This window comes from Biomphalaria glabrata, chromosome 11, assembly GCF_947242115.1.
Source record: "Biomphalaria glabrata chromosome 11, xgBioGlab47.1, whole genome shotgun sequence".
Classification (NCBI taxonomy): Eukaryota; Metazoa; Mollusca; class Gastropoda; family Planorbidae; genus Biomphalaria; species Biomphalaria glabrata.
In genome coordinates, this window is record NC_074721.1 from 40,951,017 (window position 1) to 40,969,920 (window position 18,904).

Here is an 18,904-nt window from a genome sequence, read left to right on the forward strand (position 1 = left end):
ACTAGAGATATAACCCTCATGATGAGCACTTGTACCACTTACCAAAGCAGGTTGCACCATCTGTACCAAGAATGTATCCAATTTGACAAAAGCACTGAGCTGTATTGTTGATAATTGTGCATCCATAGCTGCAGTTAATGCTCAAGTTTTCACAAGGATCACGAACTGAAAGACACAAAAAAAAAAAACCCAGACAAATAGATAATTAATACAAATACATTCACAAAAAAACAGACAGATAATTAATACAAAATACATTCACAAAAAAACAACAGACAGATAATTAATACAAATACATTCACAAAAAAACAACATACAAATAGATAATTAATACAAAAACATTGATCAAACAGTTTTTAGGGCAATGGGAGAACTTACATCAAAACAGGAAAACAAAAACTAAGAACTAAAAACATTTTTTTGTGATCTTAGCTACCAAGTCTTCCAAAAGACAGAAAATCATCAGGGATTTGCTATTTGATATTTTTTTGTTTTTTTGGCACATCGGCACAATTTAGGCCAAGTCGTGCCCAAAATACAGAAGATTTTAAAGATAAGTAGACAGATGGGTACTGAAGGCAGACTGAGGAAAAGAGGAGGCAGACACAATGATAGAAAAGAAGTAGGACACTTCTGAGCCCCAAAAGTGCTAAGTAAAGCTGAGCTCAGTTTAACGTCGTGTCTCCGGCGGAAAAATCATCAGGGAAGTCCATCATTTTTTTTTTAATGTATAAATTGTAGCAGGAAGTAGCTTTCTTCCGACAAGACAGAACTCTGGGAAGTAGCATTGGATTCATTTAAACTCAAATGCAATGACTAAGTTTGCTACTTACTCACCTAAGCAATGCTGGGAAACGAGGAAGTTAAAGATTACACGATATGTTGAACTCAACAACTTAATACACCGCCCACAAAACAAAACTTTTGAAAAAACAACTTTTTGGCTACAGTGTGTACTAAAAACTAAGCTAATCAATATTTTAATAAAATTATCAGTCATCGCTTTCAAATAATTTGAATTATTTACTTTTTTCGCAGCTCTTCCTGTCTGCTGTCAGGGTGTAGCCAGCGTTACATTTACAGTTGTAGCTTCCTTCAACATCTTCACAGTCCTGCTCACAGCCGTCAATGTCAGCGAAACATTCATTGATATCTGAAAAAAAACATTTGCAATACTTTGTTTCGAAGAACAAACTACTTTTATATGCACTAAAGCTGATTATTAATTCAAATCCAACATCAAGCTGAGTTGTGTTTCCTGAGAGCCCAGAGGGGGCATGAAAAAACATTCTAACAGTTACCCCCCTCTTCCCACAAGTGGGACAGAACCAGAGCATATAAAGAATGCCACAGCACAGCACAAAATTAATTTTAAAAACTTTAGTAAAACAATACATGTGCAGGCCCTCTACGCAGATATACTAAAACATATTTAATTGTATGCACTCATTCTGAAATGAACAAACAATTTAATAAAATAAAGATATAAGATTATCACAAAGAAGAATTTTTAAAAATTTATTTTAATTTATTGTACAATCCCAAGATGGTGATAAATTAATTTTTTAACTCTCAGCAAACATTAACTCTACTAATGTCCTACTTTGGCAAGTATTGTTCGGTAGGAGGGTGTATCCATTTTGACATGAGCAGGAGTAAGAACCAGGATTGTCAGTACAGAGTTGAGAACAATTGTTGGTGATCACAGAGGCACACTCGTCGATATCTAAGAGAGCGAAAAATGTAAAAAACAACATTAAATGTATGTTCGAGGTTTCACTCGATACCTAGATTTAGTGGTCAACAAGGTCATATGTTTTTACAGCCAATACAATGAAAACTTAACGTTGAAAAAATCAATAAGAACACAAGACCCTCAGTTTGAAAGCCAAACATTTAACTAGCCTGCCATTATGACCTCACATGATCCAGCCCTACAAAATAAGAAACTAATTTATGGACAGGTTGGTAGTTGGAAATAAAGAACAAAAAACTATTTGGTGAACTCACTGGTACAGATTCCGTTGACCAGTTGAAACCCAGCAGGGCAGGTGCAGGTGTAGGAGCCGTTGGTGTTGGTGCAGATCTGATCCCGAGGACAAATGTCAGGTGTCACCACACATTCATTGACGTCGGTGTCGCAGCTGACACCAGTCCAGCCACTGTTACACAAGCAGCCTTTCACATTGTCACAAGCTGAGGCTCGACCACGGCAATTACAAGTGGACTTACAGTCAACACCATACAAATTGTTAGAACATGCTTGAGAAGAAGAAAATACAAGTGATTTAACAAATAATGATCAAAATAAAGTACGAAAAGAAATAATTATTTACTTTGCTATAGCACAGAGAAAATTTTTAGTTAATGATAATAATAATAAGAATAATCTAAGTAATCTAAGTACCCCTTTCGGACACTGCAATCTATAGGACAGATGATGTAAAGGTCATCAGTTTCTATGGCTAACAGCTAAAAGGGTTTCATGTGGCCAGCACAACGATCAACAGCCCTTACTTTCTCCAATTAATGTCAGGTTCTCATTAAAGTCCTAAAACTCCTGAAATTCAAAATCCTGTGGCCTTCACCAAGATTTGATCATGAGACTCCTCAGTTCAGAATCTATTAGATTAGCCCCTCAGCCAACCTTACTACTTATTAAAAAAATGCAGACAAATTGAACTAAACAAAACCCATAAGATAATCAAAGCTATTTCACTTTCCACAGTTTACGTAAGATATACATGTCTTTTTACGTTTGGTGCCTTAGTTTGTATATATTTTTTTCTTCTCTAATGAGCTCAGACTCTAACAGCAGCTCACCTTCACAAACTCTTTTGTCCCTGCTGCTGAGTTGATAGCCTACGTAGCAGGAGCAAGTGTAGCTGCCCACAGTGTTGTTACACTCTTGAGAGCACAAGTTTTCTTTACACTCATCAATGTCTAGAAAACAATACAATGATTTCTTCTTTAACAATGCTACAACATAAACATTGCAAAAACACAAGTCTAATGGGGTTTATTATTTTCGGTTTGTTTTTCACATAAAATATTGAACACTGGATGGCTGCCTGGTTGTGCGGTTTGCACGCTGGACTGTCGTTCAGATTTATCGATGGTCCAGGGTTCAAACCCTGCCCGCTCCCATCCCCCGTCGTCCTGTGGGAGGTTTGGAAGGGTAGGGTTGTGTTATGGGGCCAGCCTCTCAACCTGACATGTTGATAAAAAGTTAAGACCTTTCAAGATGTGGCCTGATCAGAGTCCAGATTTTCATTACTTGAAGCTGCTTCAAGTCTTATGAATGAAAATAGTCTAGAACTCAGAACTATTATGTGCTGTTGCTATGTAAAGGAGAAGAACCTAGCAACTAAAAGTTTTCAATCTTGTGGATGAAGGTATATGGTACTTCATCCAGTAAAAGGATGCCTATTAGACAGGCTTTCTGAATTAAGTGCAGTATCCTAACGAACCCTAAATTCAGTACTATAATATTGCAGATTCCAGAGCATAAATTGTATTTCTTATTCAATAAGTCTACTTGGGGATTTAGGTAAGAAAGACCTGAAATATATGATTGAATAAGATTTAGATAAGAAAGAACAGAAATGTCTGTTTGAATCAGATTTAGATAAAAAAAAGACCTGAAATATTTGATTTAATCAGATTTTTTTTTCATTTCCTGATGTAATACTTGATGACTAACTGCAGATAAATGTATAATTACCTTCACACCCAACACCATCAGGTTTGAGTTTATATCCCACCTCACAGAAACACTCTGCTGATCCAGAATTGTTTCTACAGCCGTAAACACAAGTTTTGTTTAGATTGGCACAAGGATCACTGCCTGTAAAGTATTGAAATCATTATTTCAATTCAATAAGCATGCAAGTAATATGTGTACTTTATCAAAGTTAAGAAACAATGTTCTGGATTCATTTGAAATAGTCTTACTAGTATTTTTGAAGCAGTCATGAAGAAGTAATCCAGTCTTCTGAAATCCATCGTAACAATCACATGAGTAGGTGGAAGGCTCATTGATGCAGATCTGCTGACAGTCGTGAAGATTTTCAGTGCATTCATTGATATCTGTTTATCAAAGTTGAAAAAAATATTTAACTAGAATTCAATACTAAAATAAGAAGACAAGTAGTGTTTCAAAGTAACAAAAAAACAGGCTTTTGTACTAAAAAAAAAGTTTGATCTAGTAGGCTATAAAACTGATATGTACTAATTTAGTTCCCTTTTCAGATCATGCGGTCTAAAGGTCAGATGATGTGAAGGTCAACTGTTTCTTTGGCCCAGCACTGTTAACGAGAGTTTCATGTGGCCAGCTTAACAACCACACTGTTAACGAGGGTTTTATGTGGCCAGCTTAACAACCACACTGTTAACGAGGGTTTCATGCGGCCAGCTTAACAACCAACCAACCACCTTTACTTTTACCCAACTAATGTCAGGTACCCATCTGAGATGGGTGGACTCAGGGGCCCTAAAGATCCCAAAATTAAAAATCTTAGTCTTCACCTGGATTCAAACCCAGAACCCTCCAGTTCAGCCACTGTGCCCCCATGTAGGCCTACTAAGTACTATATATAAAAAGGAAAAAAAACTATAGAAACCTTTTCTAGGATTTAAAATAAAGTCTGAAAAGAAATTTAAATAGGTCACAATTTACATATGGAGTTGACAGACTAGCAGGAGAATGCTTCAACTTGTATCATATGTATATATGAATCTATCTTGATTTAGTTTTGAATAGTTTTAATTAACAAAAAATTATAAATTACTTTCTGTATGTGTAAATGAATAGATAATAGAATATCAACACCAGAGGCATAAAAAAAAAATGGATTCTAAATTTAGAAAAGAAAATTAATTTTACTATTTAAATAAAAGTGTTTTAGTTTTATCAATAAATGTTGTCTGTAATATGTTTTACAAGTTTCAGATGTTCCTAAAAAGTTGAAGATAATCTATCTACTTCCTAGTCCAAACCTCCTATAGGATGATGAGGAAAGGGTACGAACATGTGACAATCGAGTCAGCCGAATGACATTCAAGTGCGCATAATCTAGGTTTAAGTTTCAAATAATAATATAACAATGTCACTTACCTACACACCTGCTGATCTGCATTCTGTAACCAGATTTACATGTGCATTGAAAGCTACCAATTGTGTTTAAACAATTGGCATTGGCATCACATGGACTGACTGTGCGATTGCATTCATTTATATCTTTAGAATAAAACGAAAAAAATATATAAATTAAAGTCATTCTATACACAAACAATCTTTAAAGAAATGTACATTATATTTATACTGCATGGCATATCACTAAGTGTAGCTGAAAGAGATGTGACGACTGACCTTCACATTTTGTGCCATTCACATTTAGCTGAAAGCCAGGTGGACAGTCACTGCATTTATAAGACTTGCCCGTCCTGATCTCTTCCTCAGCAGGAACATCTGTGCAGTTAGTGGACGCAGGGCAAGGGGAATTGATGCAGCCATCTTTGTCCATCTCACAATCAGTTCCTACAAATTAAATTTTGTTAATAATCTTTTTTTTTTCAAAGAAAATAAAAAAAAAAATAATTTAAATCAAAAAATATATTTAGCATATAAACCTCTAAGCAAGTCGAGCATTAATCAGGTGCCTACTAGAAGTAATAGTCTAATTTCTTTAATATCACTAAATAATGATTTAATCATTTTTGGCTCAGTAAATAAAAAACATACCAGTATAACCGAGCCGACAGTCGCAGCTAGCCAATGAGTAATAAGGATTAACTTCTTGGTTGTCTTCAAAATTACAGACACCGTGTCCACTGCAGTTGGTACACACAGTGAGCTCGGCGACGTAGGGCTGAGATTCCATTCCCTTAGAGTCTTTCAGGACAATCCTGAAAAAGAAAAGAAATGAGAATCAAGGCAACCGCGGTGCTTCATTTGACAATAACTAAACTAGTAAGGAACTTCTACTAGGTATTGGACAACTAGATTAAGAAATATCTTTAAATCTGTGCCTGTTTTAATCTTCATAAGTTCTCATTACAATTATTGAAATTGACCAGTAGTGAGAAATATTTATTGGTTTGAGGATACTCAAAAAAAAAAAAAAGGAAAAATTTTCAGATGATAAGGAACAGTGATTACAGTGGGGATGATTTTTTTTTTTTAAAGTTCAGGTGTCCTTTTCAGACCTTGCTATCTATGGGGGGAGATGTTGTAGAGCTCATCTGTTTCAATGACAGATGGTTAATGAGAGTGTCATGAGGCCAGCACAATGACCAACTGCCATTTCTTTACCAACGTATGTCAGGTAGACAATTTTAGGTAGGCTCCAGGGGGTCTTGAAAATTGTGAGGTTGGAATTCCAATCTTTATTTTGAAGACCCCTTGGTTCCGAAGTCAAGCACTTTACCACTCTGTCCCACACATGAAATATGCAGGATTTTATGTGTATCCAGATTTTTTTCTTATTCAGGACTTAAGCATAGTATAGGGCTAGAAAAAACACTAAATATTCTTGTGATACTTGACTTACTGGAATGTTTCATTGGTGATCTTTGTAGGAGTGAAGGTTATGGACAATTCTCCAGTAGCACTATCAAAACTGTGGTTTAGACCTGAGCTGACGTTGATTGTGAAACTGTCTTTGTCTGGGTCAGAACATTGCAGTACAAAGCTAAGTGGGGAATTTAACGTGATGTTGAAGGCACTAGTTCCATTGATGAAAGGTGCTTGGTTGGCTAATCAAAGACAGTATTCATTAGATAAAAACTCCATTTTATATGTTCATAATTAAAAAGAAAAATCAGAAAGTTAAGAAAAAAAAAGGATTTGAATGTTACTAACTATTTGCTAGATAAAATGATACACTTAAAGATGTCATATCTGTTTATAATAAATGCACACCAAATACCACAGGGTCAACTTCCACAAGATATGGTAAGGTAATCTAAGAGAGGATAAGAGTGATGGTGGTCATGATGTGATCATACACTGATGTATGTGAAAGTGACATGAAGCTCTTTAAGATCCACAGCAATAATTGGGAGAAAAAGGCATAGAGTAGGATCACAAGACTATATAGGAGAGATCCTGGATCACAGATGGTGTACACATCACAAGTAGGACAAATTTGAAAATGCTGCAGACACTGGTGATTACTAATTGCCTAACCAAGGATTGGCCTCTTTAGTCACAAGTTGCAAAGGGGATAGAATATCACCTTACAAGAGCTAAAATGTGCACTAAATGTTCTTAATTATTATTTCAATTTTCTAATGAACTTTTTTTTTCTAATATTACCTATTGCATTGCTTTGGGACTCAAAGGTGTCAGAGGATGCCATGGAATTTTTCGCCAAGTCCTCGTTCTGTGTGGCGATGTAGTCAAATATACAAGGTAGGTTTGTTTGACTGCCACATTTCTTCTCAGCATCTTTTCGAACAGTGTCACTCACTTCGTCCATAAATATTGGTTTAAAGTTCAAATCCGTGAAGCTTGAGAAATTAGTCCCATATGGATACACAAACAAACTAGAGTCTTCTTTGATTAACCCTAAAAGAAATAGATGCAAATGACATGTATATTAAGATGAAGATTTACAAATGCAATCTAAATATTTCAAGTCTTTTGTTGACTTTAAAATTACAGTCTATAAAAAAGGTTATGACAATTTCATTAAAACTGTAATTTACAATTGTATGACAGACTGTTACTTTGCAAATGATTACAAGACAGTTTATTTAGGAACCTGAATTGCATATTTTTAAGGGGAAATTGAAAGCATAATATTTGAACTCTGAATTAATTCAAATTTTCAAATATTGTCATTGCTTAGGGCCTTGCCTAAAATCACTCATGGATGCATTTAGTTAATAATTGAATTTAAAATCTGAAACAATGAAACCAAAATACTATTCATAATATCTCGGATAGCTGCATGGTTGTGCGGCTAGTGCACTGGACTGTCATTCTGTTGTCTCAATGGTCCCGGGTTCATACCCTGCCTGCTGCCATCCCCCATCATCCTACGGGAAGTTTGGATTAGGAAGTAAATTATTTTCAACTCCTAAGAAACACCTGAAACACGTCAAACATTTTACAAGAACAGACTTACATGAATATCCATAGGCGAAGATTTCTCTTTCGGAAGAGTTGTTCGACAACTTTGTTCCATTGGGGAAAATGAAATCATCGGATTTGTCTCCGTTGAAATTTCCCATCAGACCTTTGGTCATGGTCCTGTACTTGTCATCAATGTCTACAGTGAACTCAAGAAGCTTGTTGGCCAGGGAGATAGTGATACCAATGTCTGCAGAAGAGCATTAATATTTGACATATATATGTGTAAGTATATCTAAGGGCCTTGAGCCTACATAATGTTTGTTAACAGCACTCTATAAATTATATTAATTTTATCATTAGAACATTAAATCTAATTGCTTAATGGTAAGCTAATTACTAGGAGTCGTGAGTCTAAGAAGAGAAATGGACATTTATTCAAAGCTAAACAGCAGGCCTATATGTGCTCCATTCACCATTGCAACTTTAAAATCTGGTAGTTACATTCTGTTGTGAAACTTAAAAATCTTTAACAGAAACTCTGTACTCTAGAAAATGGAATAATAATGTCAAGAACTTTCCCTAATTTTGTGCTGCAGTCTGCAGTGAGCTGATTAAGATGAAATTATAATTACACTTTATCAGTAGCAAAGCACCAGCATTCAAACATAAAAGACTTACTGTCAGACGTAGAAACTTTCAAGGAGCTGTTTACATTTCTGAGAAACAAATCTTTATTCATTTCTGAGAAATTGATATTATCTCTGAATCTCTGGGTATAATCTTGTCCATTTGCATAAATTACCATATCTGTTGGAATATCGGTAATGTTTAGATTAGGAAAAATGTGATAAAACAAAATCATGCAGAACTTACTAGGATAACACTAAACATATTCACAGTGTATTGATAGTAAAATAAGAGAAAAAAAAAGTTAACAATTACACAAATATTTGTTTACAAATCAAATATAATTATAATAGTAAATATTATCCTCCAGGAGATTCTTTTCTACATTTGTGTTTAACATATAAGAAAACATTATAACAATAACCAATGTTATATAAGGTCATATTGCAGTTGTACTCAAGCATTACATGTGGTATTTAGACTGAGAAAGTTGGATTGTATTCAATGATTTATTTGCCAACTCTTCTGTTGTTGTTTTTTTTTTGTGATCACTGTTTAACTCTGCGATGGTAAAATAAGAAACATTCACACAACTTATCTTATCTTATAAGAAGAAGATTGCGTCCTACGCGTCATGCATGCTAACCAATAACTTAAATTCTGCCAAGTCGCTGGTTTTCATGGCTCATGGCTGGCTCAGGCATTCCATTGCATACTCTAATAGCGCTAGGGAAGATGGAGCATTTGTACAAATTTGTCCTAGCATATGGACCAAAGAATGTGCCTTTATCTTTGTGTCTGAGTATTTTATTAGTTTTTGTTTTTGTATTTGAAGATTATGGTTCAGAGTGTTATGTATAATTGGTGCTATTTATGTAACAGACTTACAATTGCCAGTTGTGCCCAGTTCTACTCTGACTGAACTGCTGGTGGATGTTTTGAAGGCCAATGCGCACCACACAGTGGCGGAGGTAAGGTTGCCTGCAGCATTGGTGGCTTGGCAAGTACGACCCTGGGTAAAATATTAGTCAAGATTCAAAATTATGAGTCAAGATTCAAAATTAAGATCTAAATTGTTTTTAAACCAAGATATTACAAAGCGAAAATGTTATGTCTAAAGTAATGCAATAAAATAGCGACACTGCCAAGTCAATCCAAATAACAGAAACATAATAATCTGATAGCTGATATTTCAATTTTTAAAAGGTTGTGTCTACATCCTAAGCAAAGAGAAATAGCTCTAAACAAATTTGTTGTTTTTTTTTTTATAATTTTTTTTTACACGTCCAGTTTTCACTAGAAAAAATTAAATGATTATATTTTCTCACTAAACTTCCTATTAACTTGTACAGGACTAGTCTGCCATTAAAAACAACATTCTATTGCAGTAGAGTTAACTCTTTCTCTCTGTAAAATTATTTTCCACGTTCCAATGGAATTATTCATTTTGCCCAATTGTACTTCATTCCCCTTTTAAGATTAAGCTTCAATAACATTTTTGTTTGTTATGAGAAAATGTTTTATTTGACATAGAATTAAAGGGTAATGCATGCTCTTTTTATGCAATGCAAATTAATTTTCATAAAACCAAAAATTAATTTGGGGGCAAATCGACGTTAGTATCGTCAATTAGGAGAGAAAGAGTTAACAAAAATAATAGGGCTCATTTTGGTTCAGTCGGGCTGTTCTAAAAATTTTACTTTAACTGGACCAAGATTCATGACAGCACTTAAATTTTGTTTCAACCTTCCAGCTACTTAAGGTAAAGAAACATAACTTTTTTTTTTTAATAAATAACTTTAACTTAATGAACATATCGATAAACCAATATCTTGAATTCAAGAACCATGTGAAGTCATAACTAACCTGTAACTGGTAATTTATTGATAGTGAATTGTTGGCGGGATCAGGGCCAACAATTTGAAGAATGGTGTACTCTCCCTTGCCATTGAAAACATAGGACTGCCCATCAAGTGTCACTATATGCGGGTCACCAATTGATGCAGCTACACAAGAAGAAATAAAAACAGTACAAGTTCAAAATAATTGAGTAAGCATGGTTAGGTTGCTAACATTGTATTTTTAATTAATTGAAATGTATGACAGGTTTGTCTTTTGTAACGAGCAAGTCGTTTTTTTTTTTAAATTGATTATATATAGCGCACCTTGCATGCTTTTAGCTTGCTTGGTGCCCTGTGGTTCAGTCTCTTTTGTGAACCAGTGGGAGGAGGGGGGTATCTGGGAGGGACAAGGTTTCCATTCTGCCTTTAAGCCCTCACCAAACACAGCTCTGCTCAAGTCAGGATTTCAACGCGAGCCACCTTGTTAGGTTGCCAAGGTGTAGCCAATCAGGTTTGAACTCACAACCATACATCTCACTTTTCAAAGCTTCAATTCTTTTCTTAAGTAGTGCTAAGAATAATATGTAAATATATCATTGTAAATGCTTTTATATAGCATGCTCACAGAGCTCTAGTCCAATCTTTTCTCGTAGGCACCTGGAGGAGGAGGAGATATGGGAACAAGGTTTCCATGTTCAATTTAGTGCTCAGCAAACATAAGCTAGAGAGGATTCCGACTCCCCACTTCCACCTTGATGTGTAGCCAAGCTATATATGTAACTGAGCCACACATGCCACAGTGGTGTAGGAATTAAATATTTTTTAGATTTATATTGATTCACAATGTTAAAAGAAATGGCTCTGACAGCCCAAATCAATACTACAAGCCAATGCCGAGAACCTACCTATCGCATTAAATGAGTTAGTGCAGCGAGGCGAAGGTCTCACAGCGTAGTACAGGTTGCATAAGTTGGACAAGTCGCAACACCATCTTTTGGGGAGGACATCATACTGTTCGTGTAACTGCTGCAGATACCTTCCTCCATACGGAGTGGCAGCCTGAAAGCTGCCAGCTTTGGGTATCCTACTCTCGAAACTTCCGAAACCAAAACTTCCCTGATAACAACATCTCTAATAACAAACAAACAAACAAAAAATCAAGATAATATAATAATTGTCTTACAATTTGTGCATTACACCAAAACAAACAAAAAATTATAACTATAAGAAACCAAAGTGTACATTCACACCAGACTCACTCATAATTTACATGTGACAAAGTTTATACCAGATTGTTCTTAATAGATGTTTGTCTCAAACAACTGCCCAAATGAGGTTTGTTTTTTGCCAATAATTTTACCAGCAGCATTTAAAAAAAAAAAAAAAAAAAAAAAATGCAGTAAATTATATCGTGTTATAAGCAATTACAAATATGTTAATATTCTATTTCTGTCGCAAAGAGATTTATTGAAAAATTCATTATAAATATTACCCGTCCGAAACTGCCGTAACGTGGGAAGCTATCATAACACTTGTTCTCTTCAAAAGATGGAAGCCACAGCCCGCTACTGAATGCGGACAGTTCATTGCAAGGACATTGTGGTATTATCGAGTTCCAGATACTGATTACTGAAACAATGTAACAAAGATTTTCAGAAAGCAACCAAGAGATCTATATTTTTTTTATTCTATTCTAGTTTACTATCATTTTGGCAATATAATTAATAAATATAATTGTAATGTTCTAAGAATATTAGATTTTGGATTAATTTTTATTAATAACTGTGTTTAGACTTACACCAAAAGTTGTCCACATTCTCCTGGAACCAATTCAAACACTTTGATCTGAAATTCTCTCTTTCACCAATTTTGAAAATCCATCGGCCAGTTTCTCCTAGATAACAGTTACTTAAAATTAAATATTGCTAAAAACTTTTGTAACAAAAATGTTTGAATAATCATTATCTTTACTATTAATACACTTTTTGAAGTATATAATTTGATTTCCCAAAAAAATAAAAAAATAAAAAAAACACAACATTTTTTTTATGTCTTATTCATGTAAATATAAAACAATTCAGTTCAAAACTGATATATGCACTGACCTGTATTGCCAATGACTGAATCAAAATTGTAATAATTGGAACGCCTTGGATCCAGGTTATATGATCCCCACCCTAATTCAAGGTCTCTTTGAAGAACTGGGTTAAACTGCAAGGCTCCATTGGCGTAGGTGTAAATGGCATAAGTGGTTTCACCATCGCTGATGATGACACACTGAAATGTTACTCTCTGAAATAAAATTGAAAGAAAGGATTAAGGTTTAAATAATAAATTATAGCATTAAAATAGCATTACTTTCATGCTTATAGCATGCTCAGAGCGCTGTGGTCTAATCTCATTTGTGGACCAGTGAAGAGGGGGTAACTGGGAGAAGGTTTTCCGTGCTGCCTTTACGCGCTCAGTAAAAACAACTCTGCTCGAGTTGGGTATCCAAACTTGAGCCCTCTTCATAGATAGCCAAGCCAAGCCAAGATCAAGCGTACTTAGCCTCTCAACCACGCTTCCCTATAACTAATGACAAAGTTGTCAAATTGCTGACTCTTTAAAGAATGCAAGAGAATGTTGAGATAGACAGTTATAAATAAAATCAAACATAAAAGAAGGGTGGAATGAACCTTTTTTGGAAACCTTTCAATTGTTAAAAAAATTTCTTGTAGACGTTCATAGACTATAGCTTTAAACCTGCTCACCAAGGTTTGGGCTAGGATGTAATATTTTCAATTCAAAAGATACATCCTCAACATGAACAAAGTCTTAATTCTTGAACATTAACTCTTTCTCTCCTAATTGACGATGCCAACGTTGATTTGACTCCCATTAAACTAAATTGATTTTCGGATTTAAAAACTTTTATTTGTGTTGTGCAAAAAGTACTTGCATTCTCCTATAACTCAATACCAAATATAACATTTTCTGATAACAAACAAAAAAAGTTATTGAAGTTTACTCAATATTCAAAATGAATAATACTATCGGAATGAGAAAAATAATTATGGAGATAAACAGTTAAAGTGGTTAGATGTGATGATAATTTGACTTTTTTTTTTTAAAGAAAGAAGGAGACTCAATTATTTTTTTTTATTTACATGAACAAGTATAAGTTAAGATTTTTTCATCCATTGATTGATTTTGAATACTTAATATCTTGAATTCAAGAAAGATATGAAGAGAGAAAAGACAAATTCTGTTTGAGTCATTATAAGTTCACATACAAAATTACAAGCTTATAAATGCATAGCTTCTTTATTAGTGTTGGGCATGACATGGCCTAAAGTATGCTGATGTGCCAAAAACCCAAAATACAAATACAAACTCTTTGTGTAGATTTAACATATAGCTAGTTAAATTGCCAACTAAATTCTTTTGCTTAATGCAATTTTAAGTCATCTCGGATAACTTGCACCAGCAAAATGTATTCCATTTATAATTAGGGAAATACAAGCATTCAATCATATAAATCATCTTTGCTTTACTTTCATATAAATGTTTTTGTTTGTGAATAAATTTACTCAGAAATAAAGCCTTACCTCAGCATCACTTAAAGGATAAGGTGCCACATCATACCATGTAACGACTATTACCAGTGATGCATCATAAAAGTCAACACCACCATAATTCATTACATCTTTGTTGGCTAAGTTAAATATTGTTTTGTTAAGATTTCCACTTTTTGAATACATCTGGAAAAAAAAAAATAAATAAAAAGCTATTTAAGAAAATAGCTTCAGAAAGAGAATCAAGCATTAAAGCAGTTAAAACCTAAAAAGCCTAAAAAAAAATACTTCTAAGATTTATTCTTGATCTCACAGGATATAATCATAATGATTAAGTCAGTTTATAATTAGAGATTGCAGCATTATTACAATTTTATAATGTTAGAGCTAGACTATCTTGTTTTCCCTAAAATGTAGACCTAACTATATAGATCTAGAATCTACAAGAAATATATGAGACATACTTTTTTGATATAGTCTAAATATTATACTTATAGGAACTGTCTTCTGCCTATAAACTATAACTAGATAGTAGATCTAGATCTACATCTTACCTGGCAATACACTTGTCCAACATCACCAGAAACAATGTCCAGATCTGACCAATAAACAGCCAATAGTTTTTTATTAGTCACAGGCAGACGTCTAGGGAGGTAACTGGAGAATTCTTCATCAAAACTGATGAGTCCATTGACTGAGATCTGAAAATACAGTACAGTCAAACCTTGTTATAGGGAAAACATACTTGTCAAGCATATCTTATCTTATAAAATACAAATGTTACTTCAAAAAAGAAGAGGAAGGAGAGTGCCTTTCTCTTTGTGTCTTATTGATTTTGAATATTTTATTAAGTTTTCTTTTGTATTTGAAGATTATGCATTTATGGCCCAAAATATAATGTGTAATATAATTGCTACTTTACTTTTGATTCTTCTATCCTGAAAGCTTTCCACATTTAGTGATTTTACTAAAGGTTCTAGATCTAGATCTAGTGCTATTCTAGTCAAATGTGAATTGAATATTATATTTATAATTAGATCTAGATTCTACTAGGACTAGATTCTAGATCTAGATCTATTTTTAATTTATAAATCTAGTTTACACCAACATCAACATGTGAATATGTTTATTATGCCTATTGCCATTGGTCACATTTGGTGGGGCACAGTTGGTGGGGGGATGCCTTGAAGTAATATATTTATTAAATATAATATTTTATATATTTTGGTTGAATAGGAATAATTAGGAAGCCCATGCAGCATTTCCTAACTAAAAAGAACATCATTAAACTTTCATTAAGACATGAGTCTCATGAGATCTAATCTAAATAAAAATTTCGTCTACAAATGTTTAGCTTTAGATCTCTTTAGAATATAGATATTAGAATCTAGATCTATTATAGATATAGTCTATTAAATCTAGATCTAGACCGTCACCTAGATCTAGAAAATTTAAGAAAAAGTGTATCAAATATTGAAATAATCAATCTACTTTTGATCTAAATGACTCACTTCACTTCATTTATTTTTAACCATAAAAGAGTTCTATAAAAGTTAGCTCACTTACATATATTGTTCGCACTAGCTGGTTATCCCAAGGGATATAATCTTGAATTGTGTATCGTCTGGTTACAAACTCACTGTCTTTCGGCAATTGACTATCTGTCTGAGCGGGTCCATAAGGATACAGTCCTGTAAAAATATAAATTACGATTTGATACTAAAAAAAAAAAATTAAAAAATCTTAAGCCGCTGATTTATAATAATTTCGTTCAATTTCTTTAAAAAATTAAAGCCTACGTGCACTATTGGCAGAATAGGGGGAGGGGTGGCGTTGACAGGCCTTGCTGCTCCGGGAGCTTATGGCACCTCTACAGTACGGTATTCCGCCGAGTGGAGTAACTGAGATACATGATGCACGGTACGCAGCTCCCCTTGATTCATTAAAAAACAAAAAACGAAATAAAACTTTGCTAATATTTGTCGTTGTTTTTTTTATGGCGAAAAGTGAAGGAATTGTTTGGGTAGAGATGCCAAATAGGCTTACGTTGCATTGATTTCGCGTGAGTATATTTATAGCACAAGCAAGCATTGTTGTCCTAAAATTATGGAAATAGCAACTAGTCATTTTTATTACATAAATGTTGTTTAGATTATTGTATATTGTATATATTCAAAAGGAATCATGATATTAGTGACTTCGTTCGCGCAGACATGCGTACATGTATCTACAACTACAACAGAGGACAATAGACAACCTAATTATCGTCAAGTTTGAACAATTGTTAATTGTTTTTAAAACATGGAACTTACGGTTTTGTCTGATAGCCTATGTTTTTGGCAATGTAATATTCTACTGAATATATATAGGCCTATATATATATATATATATATATATATATATATATATATATATATATATATATATATATATATATATATATATATATATATATATATATATATATATATATATATATATTCTACTTAATAAATAAATAAATATATTTATATTTTATAATAATTATATAAATAAATATACTTTCTACTGAATATATATATAATAGGCCTATACGAAGCACTAAACAAAATATATATTTTAAACTGTTACTTACTGTATTCTTTCATTCTGTGAAAAAAAAAATTGTCATTACACCATTTTTTTTTTAAATGCTCGTCTATGTATAAACTAAAATAAGCATGTGATAATAGCTTCAAAAGGAAGGATGTGCTAATATTGTCACAGATTAATAATAAATTACTGTAGACGTTACTAATTAATAATGATAATAACGAGACTGTCTTTATCAAAGTAGACATATATAATTAACTTTTATTTCCGTCCCATTCTTTGCTTTCGCATAAAACATAAACAACAAACAATGAAGTAATATCTTCTAATATTAGCACAAAGCAAACAATCATTCTATCTTTCCGTAATTTTTTTCGAACTGAGAAGAAATTTTCTCCATTTGTATTTTACTACCCTGTTAGGGTTAAACTTCAGTAAAGTTTTTCTTTTAATCAGAAAATGTTATAATTGGTATAGATAAATGTATACCATTTTTATTAAACACAAAATCAAATTTTTTGAACCCAAAAATTTAGTTTATTTAGTGGGGTCAAATCAACGATGGTATCGTCAATCAGGACATAAAGAGTTAATAATATGTTTCTTGTTTATTATTCTCAAAAATAATAATAATATGAAATAATGTTAAAAATATAATTGCGAAACTAAAAGTAAAAGTTGTACTTACACACACTCAGGGTTGCTCCCTATACAGTGCTGGTACACTTTACAATTGTAACATACCAAAGGCTCTGTAAAAAGAATTCCATTCGATTATTTGTCAAAGTTTGATAAGAGTTCCTCTTTTAATTATTTAATACTATCATTAAAATACATTATTTAGTCACATTGATGTTATGAATGACTTGCGCGTCGGGTCCATTTTTTCTAAAGTTGCCCTTTTGTGTACAACTAGAAAGAACACGGCTTAGGAAGTCCACAATCTTACTATCCTACAATCCTAGGTTGTCTTTTTTTCTGAGAAATTTGTGTGCATTAATGTCACGCCTTAGTTCTAAGAAGTCTTCAGAGTAAGAGCTTCAGCTTTCTAAGAAGGAGTTTGTTTGTAAAATTTTTAACATGTTTCCGATATGTCTATTCAGAGTTCAAGATAATCTACATTCTAAGTCCGAATATCCCGCAGGACGACGGAGGATGGCAGCGGGCAAAGTATGAACCCGGGACCAACGAGTCGACCAAACGACAGTCCAGCGCGCATACCGCACAACCAGACAGCACAATGTTGTGTCGCTATTGCCCCTTGTTGAAAAAAAAAATAGGTGCCGGTACTCAGAGATGGATTGCCTAACTTTTAACTACTAATAAATTAATAATAACCGTTAAAATACAAGAAAAGTAATAATTTTTCCCCCAACATTGAAAAAGGTGCCGGTACGCCGGTACGTACCATCACAAAAAAAAAAGCATGTATGTAACACATTGATTACAAAACTACTCACTAAGCGTGCCTTCGGAGTCCGAGACCATCACACTGTTTACCGAGTAGGTAGCGTTGCCAACTGCTAACGTCCGAAGATCCGAAAAGGCCCCTGCTATTTCAGAAGAGCTGATGTTTCCGCCACTGGCGTCGTCGAAGCCGAAAATCATTTCAAAGTCCACGATAATGCTACCACGTCTGTTAGGGTCACAGGTCACAGGTTTAAGGTCAAAGTTAATATATACAATAAACATTACTAGATTTTTAAAAAAGTCATTTTAGTCTTTATCGTTTCAGACGAATGAAACAAAAATATCAAGACCACCCCCCCCCCAAAAAAAAAAAACACAACTAAGAGTCTTTCCACTCATTTCAAGCTAACAAGTCCTAGAAAAAATGTAGAAACTGTTACTTACGTTAATCTCCTGACTTTAACAACAATTCTGTTTCTGGGAATTTTTTTCGCTAGAAAAGTTTGAAGCTGTGAAAATATAGTGCTAGGTCAAGTCCACATTGACACTAATAGGACTAACAATTTAAGTTAGTTACCGGAAGTACTGCTATATAATAAGACATTTTTTTTTATTTTACAAGTAACATTGCACATGTAAATTAGTGGACATAATTTAGACAAATCTAGACAGAAGATCAGACAAGTTTGTTGAAGATAGCAAACAATGCTGTCACACAAAAGAGAGAAACAGACATACAGAGAGAGAAACAAATATAAAAACGGACACACAAAGACAGAAAAATAGAGGCGGACACACATGGTAAAAGAAATACACAG

At 33.7% G+C, this 18,904-nt stretch overlaps 1 protein-coding gene across 13 annotated transcripts in view; it reads right to left on the reverse strand.

Annotated features, from left to right (window-relative positions):
• Positions 1–18,904, reverse strand: part of LOC106054949 (fibrillin-1-like) — a 127,013-nt gene that overhangs the window by 30,321 nt on the left and 77,788 nt on the right. For all 13 annotated transcript variants that reach the window (XM_056003544.1, XM_056003551.1, XM_056003550.1 and 10 more), the window contains exons 5-31: positions 18,531–18,595; positions 18,137–18,312; positions 17,365–17,428; positions 16,720–16,733; positions 15,672–15,796; positions 14,660–14,806; positions 14,139–14,291; positions 12,654–12,840; positions 12,347–12,442; positions 12,041–12,177; positions 11,454–11,679; positions 10,574–10,713; positions 9,596–9,719; positions 8,759–8,887; positions 8,133–8,327; positions 7,319–7,570; positions 6,552–6,756; positions 5,744–5,907; positions 5,372–5,539; positions 5,117–5,239; positions 3,955–4,089; positions 3,725–3,847; positions 2,824–2,943; positions 2,011–2,262; positions 1,604–1,726; positions 1,028–1,153; positions 43–165 (exon numbers count right to left, since the gene is read on the reverse strand). In XM_056003544.1, coding sequence (XP_055859519.1) covers positions 43–165; positions 1,028–1,153; positions 1,604–1,726; positions 2,011–2,262; positions 2,824–2,943; positions 3,725–3,847; positions 3,955–4,089; positions 5,117–5,239; positions 5,372–5,539; positions 5,744–5,907; positions 6,552–6,756; positions 7,319–7,570; positions 8,133–8,327; positions 8,759–8,887; positions 9,596–9,719; positions 10,574–10,713; positions 11,454–11,679; positions 12,041–12,177; positions 12,347–12,442; positions 12,654–12,840; positions 14,139–14,291; positions 14,660–14,806; positions 15,672–15,796; positions 16,720–16,733; positions 17,365–17,428; positions 18,137–18,312; positions 18,531–18,595 — 3,892 coding nt within the window. The remainder of the gene's footprint in view (positions 1–42; positions 166–1,027; positions 1,154–1,603; positions 1,727–2,010; positions 2,263–2,823; positions 2,944–3,724; positions 3,848–3,954; positions 4,090–5,116; positions 5,240–5,371; positions 5,540–5,743; positions 5,908–6,551; positions 6,757–7,318; positions 7,571–8,132; positions 8,328–8,758; positions 8,888–9,595; positions 9,720–10,573; positions 10,714–11,453; positions 11,680–12,040; positions 12,178–12,346; positions 12,443–12,653; positions 12,841–14,138; positions 14,292–14,659; positions 14,807–15,671; positions 15,797–16,719; positions 16,734–17,364; positions 17,429–18,136; positions 18,313–18,530; positions 18,596–18,904) is intronic.